This window comes from Arabidopsis thaliana, chromosome 2 (assembly GCF_000001735.4).
Source record: "Arabidopsis thaliana chromosome 2, partial sequence".
NCBI classification, from domain to species: domain Eukaryota; kingdom Viridiplantae; phylum Streptophyta; class Magnoliopsida; order Brassicales; family Brassicaceae; genus Arabidopsis; species Arabidopsis thaliana.
The window spans coordinates 17,382,858-17,403,180 of NC_003071.7; the positions used below are offsets into that span (position 1 = coordinate 17,382,858).

Sequence of the window (20,323 nt, forward strand, 5' to 3'; positions counted from 1 at the left end):
TCAGGATGATTTTGGTTATGTAAGCCGCGTTAATAATGGTATCACTAGCTGCAAAATGGTTGAATTTTGGTAAATCTCAACTCTCAACTTTCAACTCTCAAAGCAGGCCTAGAACTAGAAGTAAAAGATTGGCATTCTCTTATTTCGAATTTAGGCCAGAACATACGGCACATTAGGGTTTTTTCCAGATTTTTAGTTGATGGAAGATAAAATATGAGGCATCATGTATATAGACATTAAGACCACAGGTTTCTCATGTATATGTCATATTTACAACTATGTTGAGTACGCAGATGAGATTATAATAAGTGATCAGATCTCTCTTTGGGCTATGGTCACAAAGGGTTTTTGTTGTACAAGCCGCAATAATGGTTTCACTGGCTATGAGTTAGCTGCAAAATGATTGAATATGGTCTCAAGTGTGGATTGACTTATACTGTATTCAGCTATTCCCAGCCGATTCCTGCCATAGAATGAAGCAAATTTCTTTCCTCAGACTTACAAAGACTGATGTTGTGTGGATCATGGAGAAGAAACAGTTAAAAGAAGAATGTCTTACCGGTTTCTTTCAAGATGTCCAAAGGCATCCGCAAGTGACAATCCTCCTTCTCCAAATGGCAACTGCAACCCAAGAGAGACAAATATGGAGCACTAGTCCAAGAGTAATCTTAGAGCCAATAGATTTTGTGTTTAATAATTTACCTGGTACTTGATACTCAGTCCATTGCAGCTTTTGAATGTTGCACCGGGAAACGAAGATTGTATGAAAGAATCCAATGCTGAGAACTTTTCTTTGGTTAGCCACCACTCGGCAAATATTGGAAGTGGAATACCACCTGTTCAGCATCAAACGGATAAAACATATATTTATGCTACAAGTCGTGAAATAAGGCAAATCTAAAAAAGTATGTGACATGTGTGCTCCTACCATCTCGAAACAGCTGCTCTGATAACTGGTCATCGAATCGCACATCTTCCTCAGGCAATGGAGGTACCAGAGTACTCACTCTCTGCTCATTACCAAGAAACTTGGCAATCCTCTGTACCATTTCTGGTGACAAACTGATTTCTGATGCTGAAGCCGTATCAGGAGTAATCGAGTCAGAGACACCTATACAAACTTCGAGATCACCCAGTAAACTTCTAGGCTGCGTAGGAACGTTAAACAGCCACTGCTGAATTATTTGGCAAAAGTTCTCCAATTCCACATTGCTGACTTCATTGGGTTTGACCTAATTGGTAAGACAGCCAACATTACGCACAAGCTTTGAGAAATGATCCTTCCTACCATTGAAACAAAACACCATTGTAAAAAGGTACCTCTAACTCTAGGTGGTTTCCGTAGCGTGTCTTTAAGTGTTGTGGACTACCTATGCATCTTAGGCGGCCTCCTACCTGTAGTTTGAGGAGTATGGTTCTGTGAGGTGGAAAGATTTAAGGAACTAACGCCCTAAGGAGTTCAAAATGAGTTAAGAAAATACCATGATCCCGATCCTAGTGCAAAGTGCTTGAGCTTCATTCATGCTATGAGTAGTCAGAATGACCGCTGTCTTTCCACTCCTTGTCGACAAGCGGGATATCACATCCCACATGAATCTTTTGGCAACAGGATCCATACCTGAAGCATTAAAAACAAAAACACAAAAAACTTTACCCAGTAGCTAAGAACTAGTGTAGAACAGAGATGAAGTCTTCGTTAGTGATTTTAAAGTCAAACTGGTCAGGCAAGTCAACCAAAATCTTGATTGGGTTATACCTGTAGATGGTTCATCGAGGATGACAATAGGAGGATCTCCAATCATTGCAATAGCAACGGATAGTTTGCGCTTGTTTCCGCCACTAAGAGTGAACGATGGCTTGTGAGAATGTTTCAACAAGTCAAACTCGACTAACTTTTCCGTAACCACCTGTTATCAGATAACACATATCAGACAATGTCCAATTAGGAACTTCCACTAGTTAGATTTATGCCTAATAGTAAGGTTGTGATTTTGAATATATTTTTAATTTATCCTAGACGGTAGAGAAAGATGATTTGTTCAAATGTTATGTAGGTATTTAACTTAGCCAAACACCTATACTTCTATTGGGGAATCACAGAACTCATTAAGGCGTGTAAGCAAGCATTAAACGTACCACTTACATTATCAATTCTATGATCAACTACTCCTTTGATCCTTGCATAAAGTTCAAGGTGCTCCTTCACAGTCAAATACTCGAATAAAGCATCGAACTGGGGGCAGTAGCCAATCTGAGTAGGAAACAAAATATTTCTTTAAACATTCAATGTTGATTCAATGAATTGGTAAAGTCAATGAATTGACATACATGCTGACGAATAGCTTTGGGACTCGCTACTATGTCTTTGCCAAAGATGAAGGCAGTTCCACTAGTTGGAGTTTCTTCTCCTGTTACACCCAAAGAAGTGAGAATAGTCAACGCTATTGCTTCAGAAGTTGAAGTTGTTTATTTGGGGGTTACAAAGTATTTAAGATAACAGCTCGGAATAGTTTCCAAATACCAAAGACGCACAACATACCAGATAACATAGACAAGGTAGTAGTCTTCCCAGCTCCATTCGTCCCTAGAAAGCCAAAACATTCTCCTGCTTGGACTGAGAAAGTCAAAGACTGTACAGCTACTTTTGGGCCGTGATGTTTGTCACCAGGATAGACCTGAACAGTAGTATTTTAGGATAAAAAGAGAGGAGAATCTCTGTTAACGCTTGGGTAAAAAGAGCAGGCTTCAATACCTTCCTCAGGTTCTGTAAGTAGAGCATCGTGTTGTCTGACAACCCCGAAATCACCCTGTCTCTTTCCTCTTGCACGTCTATGTCATCTTCCATATCAGTGGAAATGGCTCCAGTCGAATCCTTGAGAAGTGGCTCTGTAGAACTAGAACCAGCACCTTGCTTGAAAGCCTTCAAATTCTGCCACCACTCCCCAATTGAGAACGACATCACTTTTTGGACAGGCATGAGCTCAAGCCCAAGCGTCACAAGGAAGTAGAATATACTCTGTCATATATGAGTTCAGTCAGACGAGATGCCCCTATAGTATATATTAACGATAATTTTGTGTCTATCCCATGAAAAAATGACAATAGTAGCATAGAGTAGCGACAATATTCCAACTTTTAAATTCACAAATATGAAAATCATTGACACTTAATGGTGGATCTATTTCTCAGGTTTTCAAAGGAGTAGGAACAAAAAAAGGTGAAGAACAGGGAAGACTCTAACCTCCAAACCCAGGTAACAGATGGACGCTCCAGTGACGTTCCATTCAAACACCCCATGACTAGATTTGTCTTTCATCCCCTGCCTTAGAAGCGCTAATGAAGCCAATCCATCAGAGAAGCAAAATCCTGGTGATAATCTGAAGAAGTTCTGTAAAGCATAACGAAAAAGAATCAGTTCCTAGTCTTTTCAAGGCTCACCGAGGTCAGAAAATCAGAAGATTCCACACCTTTAGATATGAATTTGCACTAGCAGTCGCTGGAATAAGGCCCATGACAAATGAGATAACCATAAGGATAAGACCAGAGAAGAAGTGGACCATAAGAATAACATTCTGCGATTACAACAAAGTCATCTATCCATCAGTAAAGATCATCTAACAGTATGAAGTAACTGAGGAAAAAGAAAAAACAAATAACGATATGGGTAAAAGCACAGAGTAGCTAGAAGTTGCCTGAGCCATGCTATGCTCGGTGAAGAAAAATGTAAGACAGTACGTTGATGATGCAATTGCCAAGCCATACTCCAGGAGCATAAGGACAGTCGGAAGAAACCGACCTATTCCGATAAATTGTTCCAGACCTAAGGAAAGAAATCAATCATTTCAGTAAGTTTATAGCAAACTAGCAAAGTACAGTGAATTAGAAGTCCAAATGCAAATGGAAATCAAAAACTAACTTACCAAAAGCGTAGAAAAGGATTATTGCAAATGTTGACGGAAATAAGAAACTGATGAAATCCCATACGTACGTTGATAACCAGTATGAAAGAACAGAAACCTGCAGCCATAAGAGATCATGAGGCCAAATTTACAGGATTAATAGTAAGAATCTGGGACTGATGCTATGCTTGTTTTTGGTTCTCCAGAAGTTTTCCAGAGAAAACTTACCCCACTAATAAGCTGTTGATGCTTTGCTTTCACCTCCCGCTCCTGAATAAAATAAAATACTATATTCAGAAAAAATACTGGAAAGGTAGCACTAAACAAAAAACTTATGCCAAAATAACTTGAGGTTTGACCTTACATACAGGATACATACCTTAACAATGGGAACAGCAAAGGAGGCCGGGATGAACGAGAACGCAATGTTAACAATAATTGCAGCGGAAAAAGCATCCAAATCCTACAATGAAAAGAAATAAGATCAAAACTACTAATATCGTGACATTTTGTTTTTACGAATAAAACAATTTTGAGAGGATGAGACAGGGACTAGAATCTGATCTTTTGTGTCCGAGGAAAAATAAGGTAGACACGTGTCAGTTTTTGCTACAGGCTGTTACATTGGTTCACATATACTGACAATCAGTTTGAGGGATCCCATCAACTCTAACTTATCCTTAACCCTCAAACTGAACATAATTTCAATAAAGTAATACCATTGTCTATTAATACCACAGAAAGGGAACTACTCCAAAAAGAAAGACATACATGACGCTGTATGCGCTGAGTTTTTGTAGGGGGCAAAGGATGGTTTCGGGTTTGAATGGTCATATTCTTGTTACCCGTAGCAAGTCGGAGAATCGCAGCATGCATAACATTGATGTAGATTGGACCAGCATGCTGACAAGTACCGTTGTGTAACACGGTGTATCCTAAACTCCCATCTGGATGCTGGCCATCCATTAAAATTGACCCATACCTAAAGACACTCACGGGTAGCAATTAGCAAAGTCAGTACATAAAATAGTACACTGTAACATTCTCAAAGAGGTCACCAACGTAGGAAATGCAACAAAGTAAATGTTTTGTCTAACTCAATGAACTCTTTGATTAATAACAGTGTAAGGCATGTCCCGCAGAATAAAACAAAATGTTCACTTAGATATTACGAAACAAGAAACTCATAAATAGCTTTGAAAGCGGAAATGTCTTCGACCCATGCATCTTTCAGATTGGCAGAAATTGATGCGACATAAAGGGCCCTCCAAATTTAAACTGACATAGTTCTGGGAGCAGCTATTTAAATGCATACGTTACATGAATCATGAGAACTTAAGCCTTCACGACTAGCAACAAACAGGGGAACATAATACTTGTGAAGGCAACAATATCTGGAGCATATGGATTATTTAGCGTAACTCACAAAAGATAACAAAGCATGAATCTGCTGGTGACCTATACATACCTTGACTGGTAGGACTGATCAAAACTAGACATCAGAAATTCGCTCATTGAAAGTAGAGTAGGCCCCAACGTGGGACCTGCTGCATCAATTGCATCAGCCAGTGCCTCTTTTGGATTAGGAAATTTATATGAAGTATTCCTCAAGGGCTGAATCCAGCCTCCTTCGATATATTGTGCAACCTAAATGGCCAAAAAAATTGATACAAACAATGTTTGGTAAGGTGAATTCAACCATAGTGCACTGTGATCAAAATCATGTAAGCATAAAATTTAACCAGTGAATGTGTAACAGAACTACTGCTTTTATAAAACCCTGGGTCAATTGTTGACAGCTGCATAAGAGCAAACCCTCTACATCCAGTAACTCAAATAATGAAATGAATACGTCACCAAGCAATTAGTTTTTTTATGCACGTGTAGAAGTTAAGAGGTGAAATGAATTTTGATATACCAGGATTAATGTGATAGTTACTAGAGCGAGTAATATAAGATGCCACCTAATTGTATTTAAACTGCCAGTACATGCATCCAGAGATATCACAAAATATAAATGATACTCAACAGACCTCTTTGGCAATTGGCACAGACAGATCAAAAGGAATCGGGCCACCACCACCCTTTCCGCTCAGCAGAGGATTAAAATATGCAGTTGTCAAAGTTATGGATTTTTGATCAGGATGTGGCTTGAGCTGAAGAAAAAGAAGGCCAAAAAGCAAGAAAACTGCTGGGATGATGAATTGGAATGCCACTGTTTTGCGGTCTCTGCAAGCAGATCTCGCTCTTTTTATGAACAATGCTTTGCAATGCCGCCAAAACATTGACCTTGAGATAATGGAACAACCACAACATTGAATGCTAATAAATCCAATGAGAGTCCAAACTGCAGCAACAATTAATCTGAAAGCTTTTGCAACTGAGGTAATTATAACTCCAGCGCCATCATTACAACTTGCTAGCAACTTGGGTTGCATACTACTTTTCTGATTAGATCCAATGCATACCAGAGAAGACTTGGTATCAGGAGAAACAAATATATCTTCCTGCTTATCCTCGATATCTAAGTTACAGCCAGCAACTCTCAGAAACACCTCTTCAAGTGTCGTGACAGATATACCATAACTCTGAATACCAGGATAATCTGAGTCCTCAATCTCACTAATCTTAGATCTGTCAACAGAATTCTTCATGCAACTTTCGATTTCTCTGAACATATTTTCGAAACAAGGCAAGGAAGCCAACGGAAGCTTGAAAGAAATTTCGTTTCCCACCTGGACATTCATCACTTATAAAGATGAGGCAAGAGATGGGCTTAAATTTATCTAAATGCAGTAAAAAATTACTCTAGGGGAAATATCTGCAGCTATAGATATGCTATGATATCCATTATTTAGAAATTAAGGACACAATTGGAAGATTATCAACCAAATTATGCTCTCTACTCTAGAAGCTTGGACCTCTGCAAAGTATCACAGCATGCAGCAAAGCATGGACCTCTTTCATAGAATTTACTCGTTGCTCAGATGCTCTCAGTATCCTTAGAGATTGTAAGTAATATACCTCACTCACACAGGTTGCTGATGGAATGTGACGATGAACTATATGTGCGGCAACAGAGACAGTTGGAGAAGTCTACAACATAAAGGACCACCAGTTATTGATGTCCTAAATAGAAACATTAACAACATAGACGAAAATGAAAAGAATACAAACAAACCTTAACTAGCGTAAGAGTGTAACCAACCCCATAGTGATGCTTCAGGAAAATCGAACTGCTTAGCCATAAAAACCCCAAAATAATTGGTAAAATGTTAAATGGTTAACTAAAGTCTAGAAAACTATAAATGAATAATTCCTATGGGTCAGAAAAAGAAAGATTTTTTTTTATTTGTGAAGCACTTTCACATGTCTAGTTAGATAGCGTAAGCTTGGGGAATCTTTTGTTTTCTTTATTTGAAATTATCACAGCACCAACACCAAATCAAAACACCTTCTACGAGTCATGAGCAACCAATTGAAAAATCCAACCTAATCATATCACTTCATAGTAACTAACTCATGTTAAGCAATCCCATGGTGTGAATGCTTTGTATAATTTGTGTTATTAGCATGCCTTCAACATATGCATCGTTGTTCTTCCTAACTTGGAATGAAATAACTTTCTTTTTTAAAAAAAATGGGAAGGACAAGCAACAGAAAAAGCCAGAGTAGTCTAAAAACACTTAACCTGCCACAACACTTAAGAGACCCATTAGCCATGATTCCTATCCGATCTCCAAGTTCTTCAGCTTCATCCATGGAATGTGTTGTCAACAATATTATTCTACCCTTTTTAATTTTCTTAATTAACTGCCATGTAAGACGCATTGAGTAAGGATCCATTCCACTGGTTGGTTCATCGAGAATGATCACCTGAAATATAAAGCATATTCAACGACAACCGATTAAGAGAAACACAAGAAATAAGATGTCTTTGTGTTTCTTTCTCACCTTACTGTTACCTATCAATGCGATTCCAAGTGACAATTTCCTCTTCATCCCTCCAGAAAGTGCCCGTACAAGTGTATTAATTTTATCAGACAATCCCACCTGGAAAAAAATCAATACCCAAGATCAGACAGTCTGTGACCTATACCCAAAATTGGCAGGAAAGACAACTACAGCTTTCCACCCCAAACGGCAGCATCAAACAACAAAATGAATTCATCTGCTGTTCTCCAAACTATGTTACATACTCAAACTTATGCAGTCTGAAGTTTTAATGCTTTTAGGCCATAATTGAATTAGCAACCAGATGCTATGAAATCAAATTTCAGAAATCCAAGTGTGTGAATATAGATTGTAGGAGAGGGAAAATCTACAAAGCTTGAATTTCACTACATACTTACTTCCTCCGCCATATCAACAACTGTGCTCTTCAAGGAACCTTCTTCAACACCTTTAAGAACCGCAAACATCTCCAAGTGTTCTCTAACCTACAGTAGATATAAATCATTTCGAAATCATATTATATATCATCATTCGGATGGAAAACATCTAATCTGTCATAAGACTGAAACTTTTGCATAGAAAGAAACGATATAACAACAAAAGAAGCAGATAAATGTTTCATTGTACAACACATATATGGTACATGTTCCTATCCTACGCTTGAAACAAGCATGACCCTAGCAGTGGTTTTACTTCTGGTATAGAAAATGTATGAACTATATAGCATAAATTGACAATTGACTATAGAAGATAATTGGACAAAAACCAGTAACAGTAAAAGAATAAAAAACAAAAACATCTGAGGAATGAGCCCTGTGAATTTAAAGAAAATAAGAAAACCAACCAAATCTGCCTAAATGAAAAAAGAATGCCGTGTTTTTTTTCCTGGCCTTTTTCACATTTTATGTTCTCTTTCTTTGATCAAGATAATATTACCATGTTATTGGATCCGAATTGCAAGCATCTCATCCGTCACTTAGAATAAAACAAGAGGCAAAAGAAGGGATTTTTTTCACTTACTGTCAGTTCTGGAAAGAGGATGTCATGCTGAGGGCAAACACCTAGTTCTTTCCGTATCTCATCCTACCAAAAGAGAGTCGTATAGTCAGAAACAAAAATGCAAGAATAGGGGAATTAACAGCATAAAAAACATACAGATGGTATTCAACTGATGCTAGAAAACAAAAATGCATATCTTAGTAGCTTATAGGTCAGAGTTTTTTGGTTATGCAAGAAAATTAGAGATTCAAGTAATAGCAACAGAAAAAATTTACCATGTTTGTTATAATACTGTTTCCAAGTATCAGGGCATCTCCAGACGTTGGGGGAAGAAGGCCAACAAGCATTGATATTGTTGTGCTTTTACCAGCTCCATTATGTCCTTCAAGCAAAGGAAGCACGATTTAACGAATATATCAAGATTAGCACTATCTTTTTTCAACGTGATTTTCGTTGTTTCTGCCAATTGAGATTGCATGCATGGTGTCATGATGTTATTGCAGAGACCAAGATTCATCAGAGACAACATTTAGATGACAAAGCCAGGGAATAGAAAATATCAAAAGATGTAGATAAATGTGTTATAAGAAAGCTTTTCTCAATATGTTAAAAATGAATTTCCCAACAATGAATAAATAAAAACTGACCAAATTAGAGGAGATGGGAATGTTTAATAAGCAGGAAAGACATACCCAGAAGTGAAAGTATCTGGTTCTCGTATAATGTAAGTTGCAATGAATTAACTGCACAACAATTTCCCCTTCTTGAGGCATAGACCTTATGCAGATTTCTAACTTGTATGCACCTACAGGGCAAACATAAAAGGTAAACCAAATGTCCAGCTATGGAAACCAATTAATTGGATTTTGTTTTTGGTTGTGATACGAATGTACCTTCCATCAAGCTCTTGTTGCCTCATTTCCAGGCTTATTGATTCAAAAACAGGATCAAAAGGCTCTCCCTGATTAACCTCTATATCCGCTGGAAACATATCAGTTTCAAAACCTGGAATGCGATTTTGTAAGTTGTTTTTCTTCCTCCCAAAATACTTGCTGAAGATGAAGTTCCATGGGTACCGCACACCATTTTCCCTGGGGAGGACCTGAGGAAATGAACTCTTGGATTAGGCCCAAAGATGCAGGATACAATAACGAAAAAGAAAAGATAAACCTCCTAACTACAATTATATTTTAACAAGGAATAATGTCAAGAACAAAAGAATCAGTTCACAAAATTGAACGTCACATAGCAGACATAAATTTACAAGACAGGCACTAAATATAGACATGTATCAAAAGGAGGTACCTTGTCCAGATAAAGTCCAAGTGCGCAGTAAAGAATAGAGTCGAGCAACATCATTAAGAGGCAGACAAAAAAGCTTACTCCAGAAGATGCCTGCATGAAGATTGACCAGAACAAAAGTTAAGAATACAAGGAGAATCAACCTTGGCCTGTAGCCACTTACATAACTACCATACCCGCCATATATTGCTCCAACGAAGTCCAACATGTGCACGCTCATAATCAGCAAAGTTGATTGACCCAAGAGCAAATGCAGTAGGCGAAAGCAAAGAAGCCACTACCTTCAATACCCTACAAGTCAGACAATTAATTTTACATTAATGTATTCTAGACCAAATGGTTGTGCCAAAGATAAGCATAACTTTTGTCTATCCATAAAACAGCCGTCACGAAAAAAATAACAAAAGTGAAAAGCACAAACATACATGGAGACAGATTCATCGTTTACAGTGTAGTAAGGGAAAAAGGCTCCGAGAAAGGTAAGGGTCCCAACTGCCACAGCTGTCTTTGCTCGAGTAAAAAATGTTGATATCATAAATGAGAGCATGATTGCGCTGAGCCCAAATAAAAAGAAGTATGTGAAGACTAAGGTCTTATCACTATACTTAAAGAGACTTCCCATCGTACAAGCTGTAATAATCCCAGAGCACAATGCAAACTGCAGAACAAAGTCTAGTTAGAAAAGACAAAATATACCAAGAACTACAAGTTATTAGATATATCAAAAGAAGTAAAGCGTCTGCTTCTTCCAGCTGAAGTCAATATTGTTGACAACAGAAAATGCTACCATAGCCACGGGAAGAGAGGCAAACAAAAGTTCACAAGTCAAATTTCAAGCAGAAACTTGCCTGCAATGCATATGTGATAAACCACGACAAATGAAAGATCTCATCCTTCAAGCCCATCATGTATAGTCCTTCTCTTATTTTCTGTTCCTGCAAGGTCAGAAAAAAAAGCGTAAGTGATAGAAAAGCAACTATTGGTAAACGAAAGATACATATCAGCTGTGTTCCAAAGTAAGCAAAATACATAAACCCAAACCAACCTTCTCAAAGACAGAGTAGCTGATAAGCCGGGAGATTGGAAACAGAAATCCCAGAAGGTACCTGCTCAACAATTATATAATCATCCAAACCATAAACACTCAAATACCATGCATACATGTAAGGAAAGAAAATATAGAGCAGGTGATACATACAACAATCCCATTACGCTTTTGACAATAGATTGAAACTCATCATCAGTGTATTCACGGGTTGGAAATGGAACCATTCTTATCACTGAGGGGCTAAACAGTGTCCATGGCAGCTCAAAGCGTAGAGCTGAACTAAGATTTGAATGTGATAATGGCAAGTCGTTATTTTGCTGAGAAGCAAATATAATGAAAGAGTCTACCACCTGCTGGAGCTGCAAAAGGGTATAAGACCAATCAAAACTGGGCGAAACCAAGATGAAACCCCCTACTTCAAGAATTTCTATTCAAATCAGATGAACTGATTTAGTTTACTAAATGGTAACTACTACTTTAGTGTGTGATAATCTAACACCTGATTTGGAATTTCTTTGACTAATCCTATATTTCCCTATAATAGCATAGATTATATAGTCTACAGACAAGAATTATCTGACTACTGTACTGCCTAGTAGCTTTATGGGGAGAGCTACAAAGATGATAGAAAAATCATGGGCACAGATTAGACAAACTTTCAATGAAAATAAGTAATGGCCATACAGTCAAGAATCCGCTAAAGCTGTATTGCATTGTTGGTATGGTATTAATCCCCATTTCGAGATCATTGATATAAGGTCCATTTGTGTCCATGATCGACTTGACATTTGGGAATCCTGCGAATGCCCATGTGTGGTTCAAGCGGATGCTATAATCAAACAAATGAGGTCCTTGTTCATGGAATACCACTGCTCCTTTTATTTTTGGATTCGAACAATTCCTAAGCAAACATGATGAGGCTTAATCAGTTTTAACATTTAAAAAAAAAAAAAAAACGAAAAAGCATAGACAGCTAGTTATAACTTTGATGATAGTACTAGTGAAGATAAAATGCAGACACACTGGGCATGTGAAGCCAAAATATCTCCCTGTTTCCAACATAGAAAAGATACCAGTCTTGTTCAGGTAGTATAATCATCAAAGTTGTAGCAAATTTGTAACAACTAACCCAAGGAGATACTGCCATTATTCAAGAAATGCTAACCAATTCACAGAATAAACAGAGAGATGTACAAGAAAAAGTTTGAAGGCGACAAGAAACTAGGGATGAAATTGCCTTCTTATTAGCTGGAAAAAAGAACAAAACATACCTCACTTCGCTACAGACACCATAATGCGCAGATGTTATATAAGTTTCCAGCTCTATGTCATCTTTAAAAATTTTAGTAACTAGCTGCAAACAGAAGACACAGGGTCGATTAAACGTGTGACATATGAAGAGTAACTATCGATCTAGAATGCAGCATAAGATGAAGACGTGATGATGATTACCCGCAGTTCCGGAAACTTAAGAGACAAAATGTCGATCATGTTATTAGTTTCATCAGTGTCAGGTGCAAAAGCTAAAAAATCCCCCTCAGCAAGCAAAAGCTTCAAAACTTCTGGAAAACTAGGAGAGTTGCCTTTGCCCACTTCGACGACTGTATCTTTGTCTATGTTCCTTTCATGATCAACAGAACAAAATGCAGAAAACGAAATCAAAATCCAATTTTAGTACGAGAGAGAGAGAGGCTAGTGACGAGTGTAAAAAACTGATATCTTACGAGTGAGCCGGGTGAATTGTGGTGTCAACCCGTGTCCTGACGGCTATCAACAGCAACATTACAATAGTCGGAAGCAAAATCTGCCAATGAATAAGAGAAAGAAGCAAAATTTGATCAACAATTCGAAATTTTAAAAACAAAAATTGCATTCAGCATCAAGGAGAAGAAGACCCATTAAGACGAGCAGTGAATAAGCATGAAAACGACATAGTTTTGAGGAGCAAAGAAAAAGAGAGAAACCTCAGCTGAAGTAACGAAGGGATGACGAGTTTTGAGGAGCCAATTCTTGCGGAGCATGGCCTTGAATTGCCTCTTCGATGAACCCATTTTTCCTTGGAACCCAGAAAGAACCCTAGACGATAGATTCTAGTCTTGGCTTCAATAAGAAATCATACTTTTATGGTTCTTCTTTGGGAAAAGGCAAAGCAAAGTAGCAAACTAAGAAAGCAGAGAGAGGTGGCGAAGACTTGGGCTCACCTCACTGACATTTGTGCTTCCTTTTTTTTTTTTTTTTTTTTCCTGCCAATTTATTTGATTCATTAATCAATTTGATTATACAATCAAACAAAAGAATTTTGCAACTAGCTGCGGATAACACAAGTGGTCGACAAAAATAGAAGAATTCCGAAACTGTTTCATTTATTTACGGGACCTTTCTTCTTCTATCAAAAAACCCAAAAAATAAGGAGAAGATTAGATTAGTTGTCGTGATATTAAGAAGGTAATCTTATATTAAACCAAAAAAAAAGAAGAAGATAATCTTATAATTAATATATATAAGTACTTAAGTACAGTTGCTGATGTTGACCCAAATATAAATCTTTGCGTCAATGCCAAGTAGGGGTGGCTCTCTCACGGGCTCCACATTAAAAGCCTAGTGTAGTGTACGTGGAACATCCTGATTCGTTTTAGAGTTGCGTTACGCCAATTATATTACGACGAAAACGACGACGTTCCTAAGTTTGACGGCAAAGTATACGAATGTTTTTATTATTTTTCCGAAGGTTGCCAATAAAAGCCGCCATTAGAATTATTCCTTTCATTGCCACTCCCCAACTTGATTCTTATTTTTATTTTTATCAGTTGTGACACAACTTTAAAGAAATCCACCTTCATATTCAATCCTCAAAAATGCTGTTTTTTTTTAACACAGAAAAAAAACAATTTTTAGTAAAATTATATCAAATGTAGAATCAAAATGACACTATTTTCTTCAACTAAAAACAATGAAACTTTTTTTTTAATACCATTAACTTTTAATAATTTATCTGGATTTTTTCAAAATATATGATCAAATTTCAAGTAACATCTAAATATATGTTAAAGATGATTTTGTTTGGGCTGTCGTTTCCAAGGATATTTTTGTTATCCGCCAGAGACAAAAAAAATCTGTTATGAGAAGCGGGGCTACTGGGCCAGCTCTTTGTGGCCCATAATTTAGAAATATTTTAAAACTTATGTATTGTTTTTGTTTTTTTTAGGGTGCGATTTTCCCGACTAAACCAACTCTACTTGTCTGTACATGTGTGTTCGACTAAACAAAGTTACAATCGTCTTCTGCTTTGTTGTTCGTCCATCTTCTACAATCGAACCTACTTCCCTTAACATCCAATAAACCAGAGAATAAATTGATGGTTTTCGATTGTCTCCTGTTAGCTCGATTTCTCCGCCGGCGACTTTTGGGATCAAATTTGATTCTTCACGATTAAGATTGAATTCGCCATTAGGTAAAGCTGCTGAATTTTAAATGTCTAGCTCAAAATCCAAACCCAAAACAGGTCCCAATCTAAGAAAAGTATTCATTCGTCTTTGCCACCTGTACAACTTTTTAAGATTTTCGTTTTTTTCTCTATTGGTGAACAAGTGATTATTTTAGTCTACCTTTTTTTCGATTTCCACTAACTAAAACGCAAGTAAATTTTTATCTTTTGTTTTAAGGGATAGTGGAGGACAAAATCTTGAAAACTGTTTTTGGATCCCTTCACCAGGTCATTCTTATTCTGCTTCTGTAGAAAGTAATAAACTAAAGTCATAATCTATCATGAATATGTGAACTTTTTTGAATTTGTTGTCTTAGTATCAAAAAGCTATGGTTTTGAAGATTACAGCTAAACTTTTCAAACAGTGTCTTTAATAAGCATTAGGAATTTCTCGAATGTTTACTTGCCACATTGTTCGATTATCTCTTGTCTCTTTTTGCACATTCCTTCATGTCTTCTTTCTTGTGTGTGTGGCTGTGGCTTAAAATATGTGCAGGTGGAGCATCATTTAAGAATCTTATGCTTTGGCTACAACGCCTATGGATACGGGTCAAAGCAGCATAGAACCTTATCAAGCCAAGTCTTTTAGTCGGGAGAGCAGTGTAGCCTCTTCTTTAAGCTTATCACGTAGTTTGCCTCACCTAATTGACAATGACGTCGATAGTGAGAGTGTCTCAGAGGCAGGGGATATTGGGGACCGCTCACTTCGGAGAAGGCATAGTGCTGGTAGAAGCAGCCGTTTGTCTGCTGATGATTTTATAGAACAAGGGACTCATGATACTTCTCGTCAAGAACAAGATATATTACATGACCTTCGAGCTTTCAACACTGCTTCCGTAAATAAAACTTTGCCTGAGGACATAACAGCATCTCCTTTACCGACCAAGTCACTCTTGTCACCTGAAATAAACAACTCCGTAGAGACTACCTCTAACTTTGCATAGTCACATCATTGTTAGTATTGGTTTCTTTGTCCAATGTTTTGATCTATTGTAGCTCGTGGGTTGCACAGGGAAAGGAGGAAGAGCGAGTGTTACCAAAGTCCTTGGAGTACATATCATGCCTAATTCATTTGGCTGTTTTTGGGATTTTTGGGGTAAAATGCTTATTTTCCATTTTCTGTCTGTCTCTCTGTTGTGCTTTGTTTTTGTTTAAATCATTATAATCAACTCGTTGACTCCAAATATACAGGCCATTACGAGATATTTGCTGCAAAAATTGTTTGGGCCAACTGGTGCTCGAGTAACAAGTGATGGGAGCATCTTGTACCTTGATCTTCCCTCCAACATGGTGAAAGTCGCAATGCACTCATCTCAAACTTAATTACAAACCTATCTTTCTTAATAAAAATTCTCCAAATGCTTCCTTATAGGTAGGATCATTCTTGATGGGTTGGTTTGGCGTTGTATTCAAAGCAGATATAGCAAGAGTTTCTGAATTTGTGGCGATAGGATTATCGACTGGTTATTTGGGGAGTCTGACAACATTCAGCGGTTGGAACCAGAAAATGCTGGATCTTAGTGCTGATGGTCAATGGGTGTATGCTGTGCTTGGCTTTTTATTAGGTAAAAACAAAAAATTCCCTTCTCAATCTCCAATCACCTACTAAATTGGATGAAACATACTTGCTTACAGCATAAACGACTTTACAGGATTGTTTCTCACGTCATACTCCATAATTCTGGGAGTGGAAACGGCCAAAGGGTTTAAATGGCTTCTTCATAGAAGAGCTTCTTCTGAGGATAAATTCCATTGTCTTAAGGTTAACACCTTCCAGAGCCATATTGTGTCTCTGACCCTGATGCTTCTGTTGCTTGTGGCTTTACTCACTGCCAGTTCCATACTGCTTGTGAAAGAGTTTGACAAAGGAACAAGCGAGGCTCAGCTATGGTTTGGTTGCTTAGTTGCAGCCCCTGGTGTCTGGCTCAGATGGTTCTTAGCCCGACTCAATGGACGTGGGCTGGGAAAGGATAGTCAAAATTTGAGATGGGTCCCATTTGGCACCCTCATTGCAAATGTAGTTGCAGCTTGCGTTATGGCAGCATTGGCTACCTTGAAGAAATCGGTATAAACTTCCTCACCTCCTCTCTCTACCAAACAGATCAAATCACAAAAGATAACATTCATTGTATATATTTTGGGAAACAGGTGAACACGAGAACATGTAACACGGTTGCTTCGAGCATACAGTTTGGTCTGTTGGGATGTCTGAGCACAGTTTCGACCTTCATGGCTGAGTTCAATGCGATGAGAGAAAGTGATTACCCATGGAGAGCCTATGCGTATGCATCTTTTACCATTGTGGTTTCTTTTGCGATTGGAACTATTATATACTCAGTCCCTGTCTGGGTAATAGGATTCAGTTAGTTGTATCAAAGCTAGATAAGTCTTGTGCAGATGATGTGATAATACATAGTCGTAACATTTGGTAGAGATGAATAATTAGATCGGTCACAATCAAATTATATTATACCTTGTGCAGAAATATTAAGAGCAAACTTCTATACTATAATGATAACTTTTTTCTGTTTTACACAAAATATCATGATTCTATATTCCACACTGGAAAAAAAAAAACACAACCACTAACAAAACCTGTACATTCCTGCTTCAGACCATTGTCACACTTTTCCCAACTTTTTCTCCATAAAAGAGACAAAGAGATGTCAAGTCGACGAATTCATCTCAAAAAAGGAGAATCTGACATACATAAAGTCTAAAGGGAACGGCTCATTTCTCTTGTGGGAGGTAGCTGTACGTGGAACAGCTGGTCTCTGTCTTTGTCACCTGCAGAAGAAAGAGAGCCAAAGAAAATGACATAAGGAAGATGTGTTGTAGTAACCTCTGAAGTCTCTGGTTCTATAGATATATGACTACGAACCTCTGAAGTAAGAGAGGATCCTGAAGGAAGAAATGGTGTCCAGAGAATAGGGTCTGCAAGAGGATCCAATGTATTGTAGTTGGTGAGCAATGGAGCCGTTAAGAGAGAGGTAAGTGGGTACATGCTTTTCTGAAGAGACAAAGCAGCAGCACCGCCTAAAGCAACTCCATGACTCACAACTGGTTTCTCTATTGCCTTGCCGTTATTCTTCTCCATATTGATGATGTTACGGTTTGCATTCTCATCGTTTTCATTATTGCAGCTTTCTTGGATCTTCAACACTTTCTCCTCTAGGCTCTTGAAGGCAGGCGACTGAGACAAGATGCTTAAAGCAGAAGAGCTTGATGGTGATGATATTTCTTTTTCTTTTCTCTGAGTTCCACAAAGGACGCCAAGGTTTGGCGCCTTGTATGGTTCTGTTGCATGGGATGTGTGTTCCAGTGTTTTAAGCTCAGTACCAGCATCTTCGACGTTTGCATCCTCTGATGCTTTTGATGAAGATTCTGGTTGACGGTTCTTGTTGGCTCCCCACCACTTTATGTATCCTGTTAGATCAATCTTTCTTTCCAGACAAAAGCTACCTAGAAAGTCACCTTCTGTTCCACGATCATCACCTGCCCCTGTTAATAATGACAATGAGTTTTGAATAGTCTGATGCAAGCAAACATTTGTTTCAATTAGGTCAATATTGTTAGCAACTCACCGTAATGAATGTTACTGAAGTATTCAGGTCCAGGCATACGACTGGCTGATGCGTCCCATCGGCTGGTCGGGAAGTGCAGAATAGATGGAAAGACAGCAGAAATGCATATCAGGTATGAATGTTAATTGTGAGAAAGAAGGTTAAAAAGACAAAACTAAAGAGGGCTACAGCCAAAACAGTGAAGATAGTTTTGCCATATCCCTATTCTTAAGAGTAGCATATAGACTTTTCTATGAAATTAACTAGTAGCATATCCACCATATGTCAATTAATCAAAACCGTGATGATCCACAATGTGTCACTAAAGAATCTTCCTTATAGGCAATTACACAAAGATGATCACTCTTGATTCCATAGTTTTTCAGACAAAACAGAGAAATGAGAACTCAATTGCTGGTCCAGTTTTACCTTTGAAGTCCACGATATTTCGCTATTCCCCTAGAGAAACCGCTGCTTTTTCTGCCAAAGGGATATCTAAAGAGTATCAGCAATAAATGGTTCTTAAAAGAAAACTATAGTGCTTTTAAATACATACGCACCTACGTAAAGATGCAAGGTATTCTTCCCTTGAGAGATTTTGCATTTCTTCTAAATCCCTGGTATAATCAGTCACCTACGAGAATGAAATACGTAAATGCATGTAGCTAAAAACAGTGAAACTTGAGAAGGGTGGCTCCAAAACACTTCTAACCATCCTTACTCCACTTATGCATATATATTGACCATGAAAATTATTAAGGAAACCACACGGTTGAAGAGTAACTTAGAAAGCATACTACGGTAGCAATCTCACCGGAAAATTTATAAGTGTCCCAGGACCCCAATATTTTAAGGCAGCAAGGTCGTAAGCTCTAGCAGCAGCCTCTTCATCATCATATGCTCCTGTCAAGTAAGAGTTGGGTTCTTCAGTGAAAAATTATCCAATTTGATATACAAGAATATAATCAACACATATAAAGCTTTTAGCTTACCTAGATAAACTGGTGTGGCGAAATTCCGTCACCCATGAAAATATATAGGAAACAGAAAAGATCAGCTTTGATACTCCAAACAAGAGAAAACTTATTGCAAATGACAACAGCAATTTTATCAGATGCAGAGAGAAAAAAAAAAGAAGAAGAGGAACCTTGTTTTCCCTTCTTGTTCTGGTTTTGGTTCCAGGTACTCTTATCCCAAAGGTGAGCTTCATAACGACCTGTCCATCTATGTCTGTACTCAACACAAATACGACAAACAAAACGCATCAACATCTCCAACTGCTATGGAACAAAAACCTCATACAGATGCTAAGCACACCTACTCATTTCTTCTAGTTTGAGCCTAGACACTATAAAATCTGACATTAGGTGAAAATTAGTGTGTTTTAGAACAGTTTACAGATTCCAGATAATTTAGCTCCACACAAGATCCCTAACCAAAGTGCATATCCACCAATCCAAACATTCCATACTCTAATACAGATAACACAACTCCCAATTCACAACCAAACCTATACTCCAATCTCCTCCGCATCATAAACCGACAATCCCGATTTGAAAAGTCACAGTACCTGGTGACTCCCCGGTATATGGAACTCCTTTTCCCAGCAGTGCACGGAGGCATTTTACTAATACGCTCCTTAGCTGTACAACCTCTCTCCTTCTTCGCCTTCTTAAAACCTCTATACAACAACATCTGATCACTCGCCGCCACTGTCTCCGAGCTCTCTCCTCCTCCTCCGCCGCTACATCCTGCTTCTGTCTTAGGTCCTTGATCCGACGACGACACCGACGCCATGATCGGAACCTTCTTCCCACCAACCAAACCCTAGACGCACTATGGCTAAGCAAAACGGAGCTTCTTGATACAGTAGAAGTAAAGAGAGAGAAAAAGAGAGTGAGAGCTGAGAAAATTCAACTTTGACTCTTTCCTTTTTCACCGAATACAATGATTTTGATTTTTGAGTCTTTTCTAGTAATCTAAACAACGGCAAAATAAAATTACGGACTTAATTTACCATTACGTCCCAATTTTGTTTTTCCTTTTTCAACGAAGCGAAAGATAATAACTGCAA

The 20,323-nt window shown here is 38.0% G+C and overlaps 3 protein-coding genes and 2 long non-coding RNA genes across 13 annotated transcripts; 2 read left to right on the plus strand and 3 right to left on the minus strand.

The window, feature by feature from the left end:
* Window positions 1-32: 32 nt before the first annotated feature.
* Window positions 33-13,444, minus strand: ABCA1 (ATP-binding cassette A1). 2 transcript variants are annotated; one of them, NM_001036449.1, is made up of 40 exons: window positions 12,927-13,085; window positions 12,655-12,823; window positions 12,474-12,556; window positions 11,887-12,103; window positions 11,353-11,561; window positions 10,580-10,768; window positions 10,331-10,445; window positions 10,158-10,247; window positions 9,746-9,954; window positions 9,545-9,657; window positions 9,128-9,234; window positions 8,874-8,936; window positions 8,252-8,338; window positions 7,854-7,952; window positions 7,591-7,775; window positions 7,081-7,135; window positions 6,924-6,995; window positions 6,542-6,634; window positions 5,933-6,511; window positions 5,368-5,546; window positions 5,215-5,248; window positions 4,671-4,853; window positions 4,279-4,362; window positions 4,128-4,169; window positions 3,921-4,017; window positions 3,633-3,820; window positions 3,468-3,572; window positions 3,236-3,418; window positions 2,999-3,132; window positions 2,753-2,894; window positions 2,540-2,675; window positions 2,329-2,408; window positions 2,144-2,251; window positions 1,757-1,907; window positions 1,482-1,618; window positions 1,303-1,395; window positions 929-1,232; window positions 703-836; window positions 560-621; window positions 33-463 (listed from the first exon to the last, which is right to left on the minus strand). In NM_001036449.1, exons 1-40 carry the CDS (start codon window positions 13,073-13,075, stop codon window positions 382-384), a joined length of 5,541 nt encoding a protein of 1,846 aa, NP_001031526.1. In that variant the 5' UTR covers window positions 13,076-13,085; the 3' UTR covers window positions 33-381. The 2 variants fall into 2 exon arrangements, with proteins under 2 accessions (NP_001031526.1, NP_850354.2); NM_180023.4 differs by lacking the exon at window positions 5,215-5,248 and adding exons at window positions 11,003-11,089; window positions 11,200-11,260; window positions 13,167-13,444 and having other exon boundaries at window positions 116-463; window positions 1,321-1,395; window positions 2,753-3,016; ... (4 more) ...; window positions 10,580-10,812; window positions 12,927-13,006.
* A 968-nt stretch (window positions 13,445-14,412) lies between these two features.
* AT2G41705 (camphor resistance CrcB family protein) lies at window positions 14,413-17,224 on the plus strand (the record flags this gene model as incomplete). Of its 4 annotated transcripts, NM_001336933.1 has the most annotated exons (8): window positions 14,417-14,653; window positions 14,865-14,914; window positions 15,183-15,603; window positions 15,699-15,782; window positions 15,878-15,976; window positions 16,059-16,251; window positions 16,339-16,751; window positions 16,835-17,053. In NM_001336933.1, exons 3-8 carry the CDS (start codon window positions 15,226-15,228, stop codon window positions 17,051-17,053), a joined length of 1,386 nt encoding a protein of 461 aa, NP_001323813.1. In that variant the 5' UTR covers window positions 14,417-14,653; window positions 14,865-14,914; window positions 15,183-15,225. The 4 variants fall into 4 exon arrangements, with proteins under 4 accessions (NP_565956.1, NP_001323813.1, NP_001323812.1 ...); NM_129734.5 differs by lacking the exon at window positions 14,865-14,914 and having other exon boundaries at window positions 14,413-14,653; window positions 16,835-17,224; NM_001336932.1 differs by having other exon boundaries at window positions 14,865-15,603.
* AT2G09300 lies at window positions 14,632-15,204 on the minus strand. The gene has a single exon (NR_140507.1). It is a non-coding gene; the product is annotated as an other RNA (long non-coding RNA).
* AT2G41710 (Integrase-type DNA-binding superfamily protein) lies at window positions 17,165-20,193 on the minus strand (the record flags this gene model as incomplete). Of its 4 annotated transcripts, NM_001202800.1 has the most annotated exons (11): window positions 19,820-20,193; window positions 19,686-19,759; window positions 19,567-19,597; window positions 19,397-19,479; window positions 19,242-19,250; window positions 19,064-19,152; window positions 18,810-18,883; window positions 18,679-18,729; window positions 18,271-18,332; window positions 17,568-18,187; window positions 17,165-17,473 (listed from the first exon to the last, which is right to left on the minus strand). In NM_001202800.1, exons 1-11 carry the CDS (start codon window positions 20,044-20,046, stop codon window positions 17,417-17,419), a joined length of 1,377 nt encoding a protein of 458 aa, NP_001189729.1. In that variant the 5' UTR covers window positions 20,047-20,193. The 4 variants fall into 4 exon arrangements, with proteins under 4 accessions (NP_001189729.1, NP_565957.1, NP_850355.1 ...); NM_129735.3 differs by lacking the exons at window positions 19,567-19,597; window positions 19,686-19,759; NM_180024.2 differs by lacking the exons at window positions 19,567-19,597; window positions 19,686-19,759 and having other exon boundaries at window positions 18,679-18,744.
* On the plus strand, window positions 18,314-19,843 carry AT2G09305. Of its 2 annotated transcripts, none has more exons than NR_140508.1 (1): window positions 18,314-18,701. It is a non-coding gene; the product is annotated as an other RNA (long non-coding RNA). The 2 variants fall into 2 exon arrangements; NR_140509.1 differs by lacking the exon at window positions 18,314-18,701 and adding an exon at window positions 19,507-19,843.
* Window positions 20,194-20,323: the final 130 nt, after the last annotated feature.

Excerpts from the sequence above, each read along its gene's own strand:
- ABCA1 (NM_180023.4), bottom strand. The coding sequence starts at position 13,253 with ATGGGTTCATCGAAGAGGCAATTCAAGGCCATGCTCCGCAAGAATTGG. Across the intron at positions 8,339-8,873 it reads TCCTCTTTCCAGAACTGACA|GTTAGAGAACACTTGGAGAT; the intron begins GTAAGTGAAAAA and ends TATCTACTGTAG. Across the intron at positions 3,389-3,467 it reads GTGCAAATTCATATCTAAAG|AACTTCTTCAGATTATCACC; the intron begins GTGTGGAATCTT and ends TATGCTTTACAG.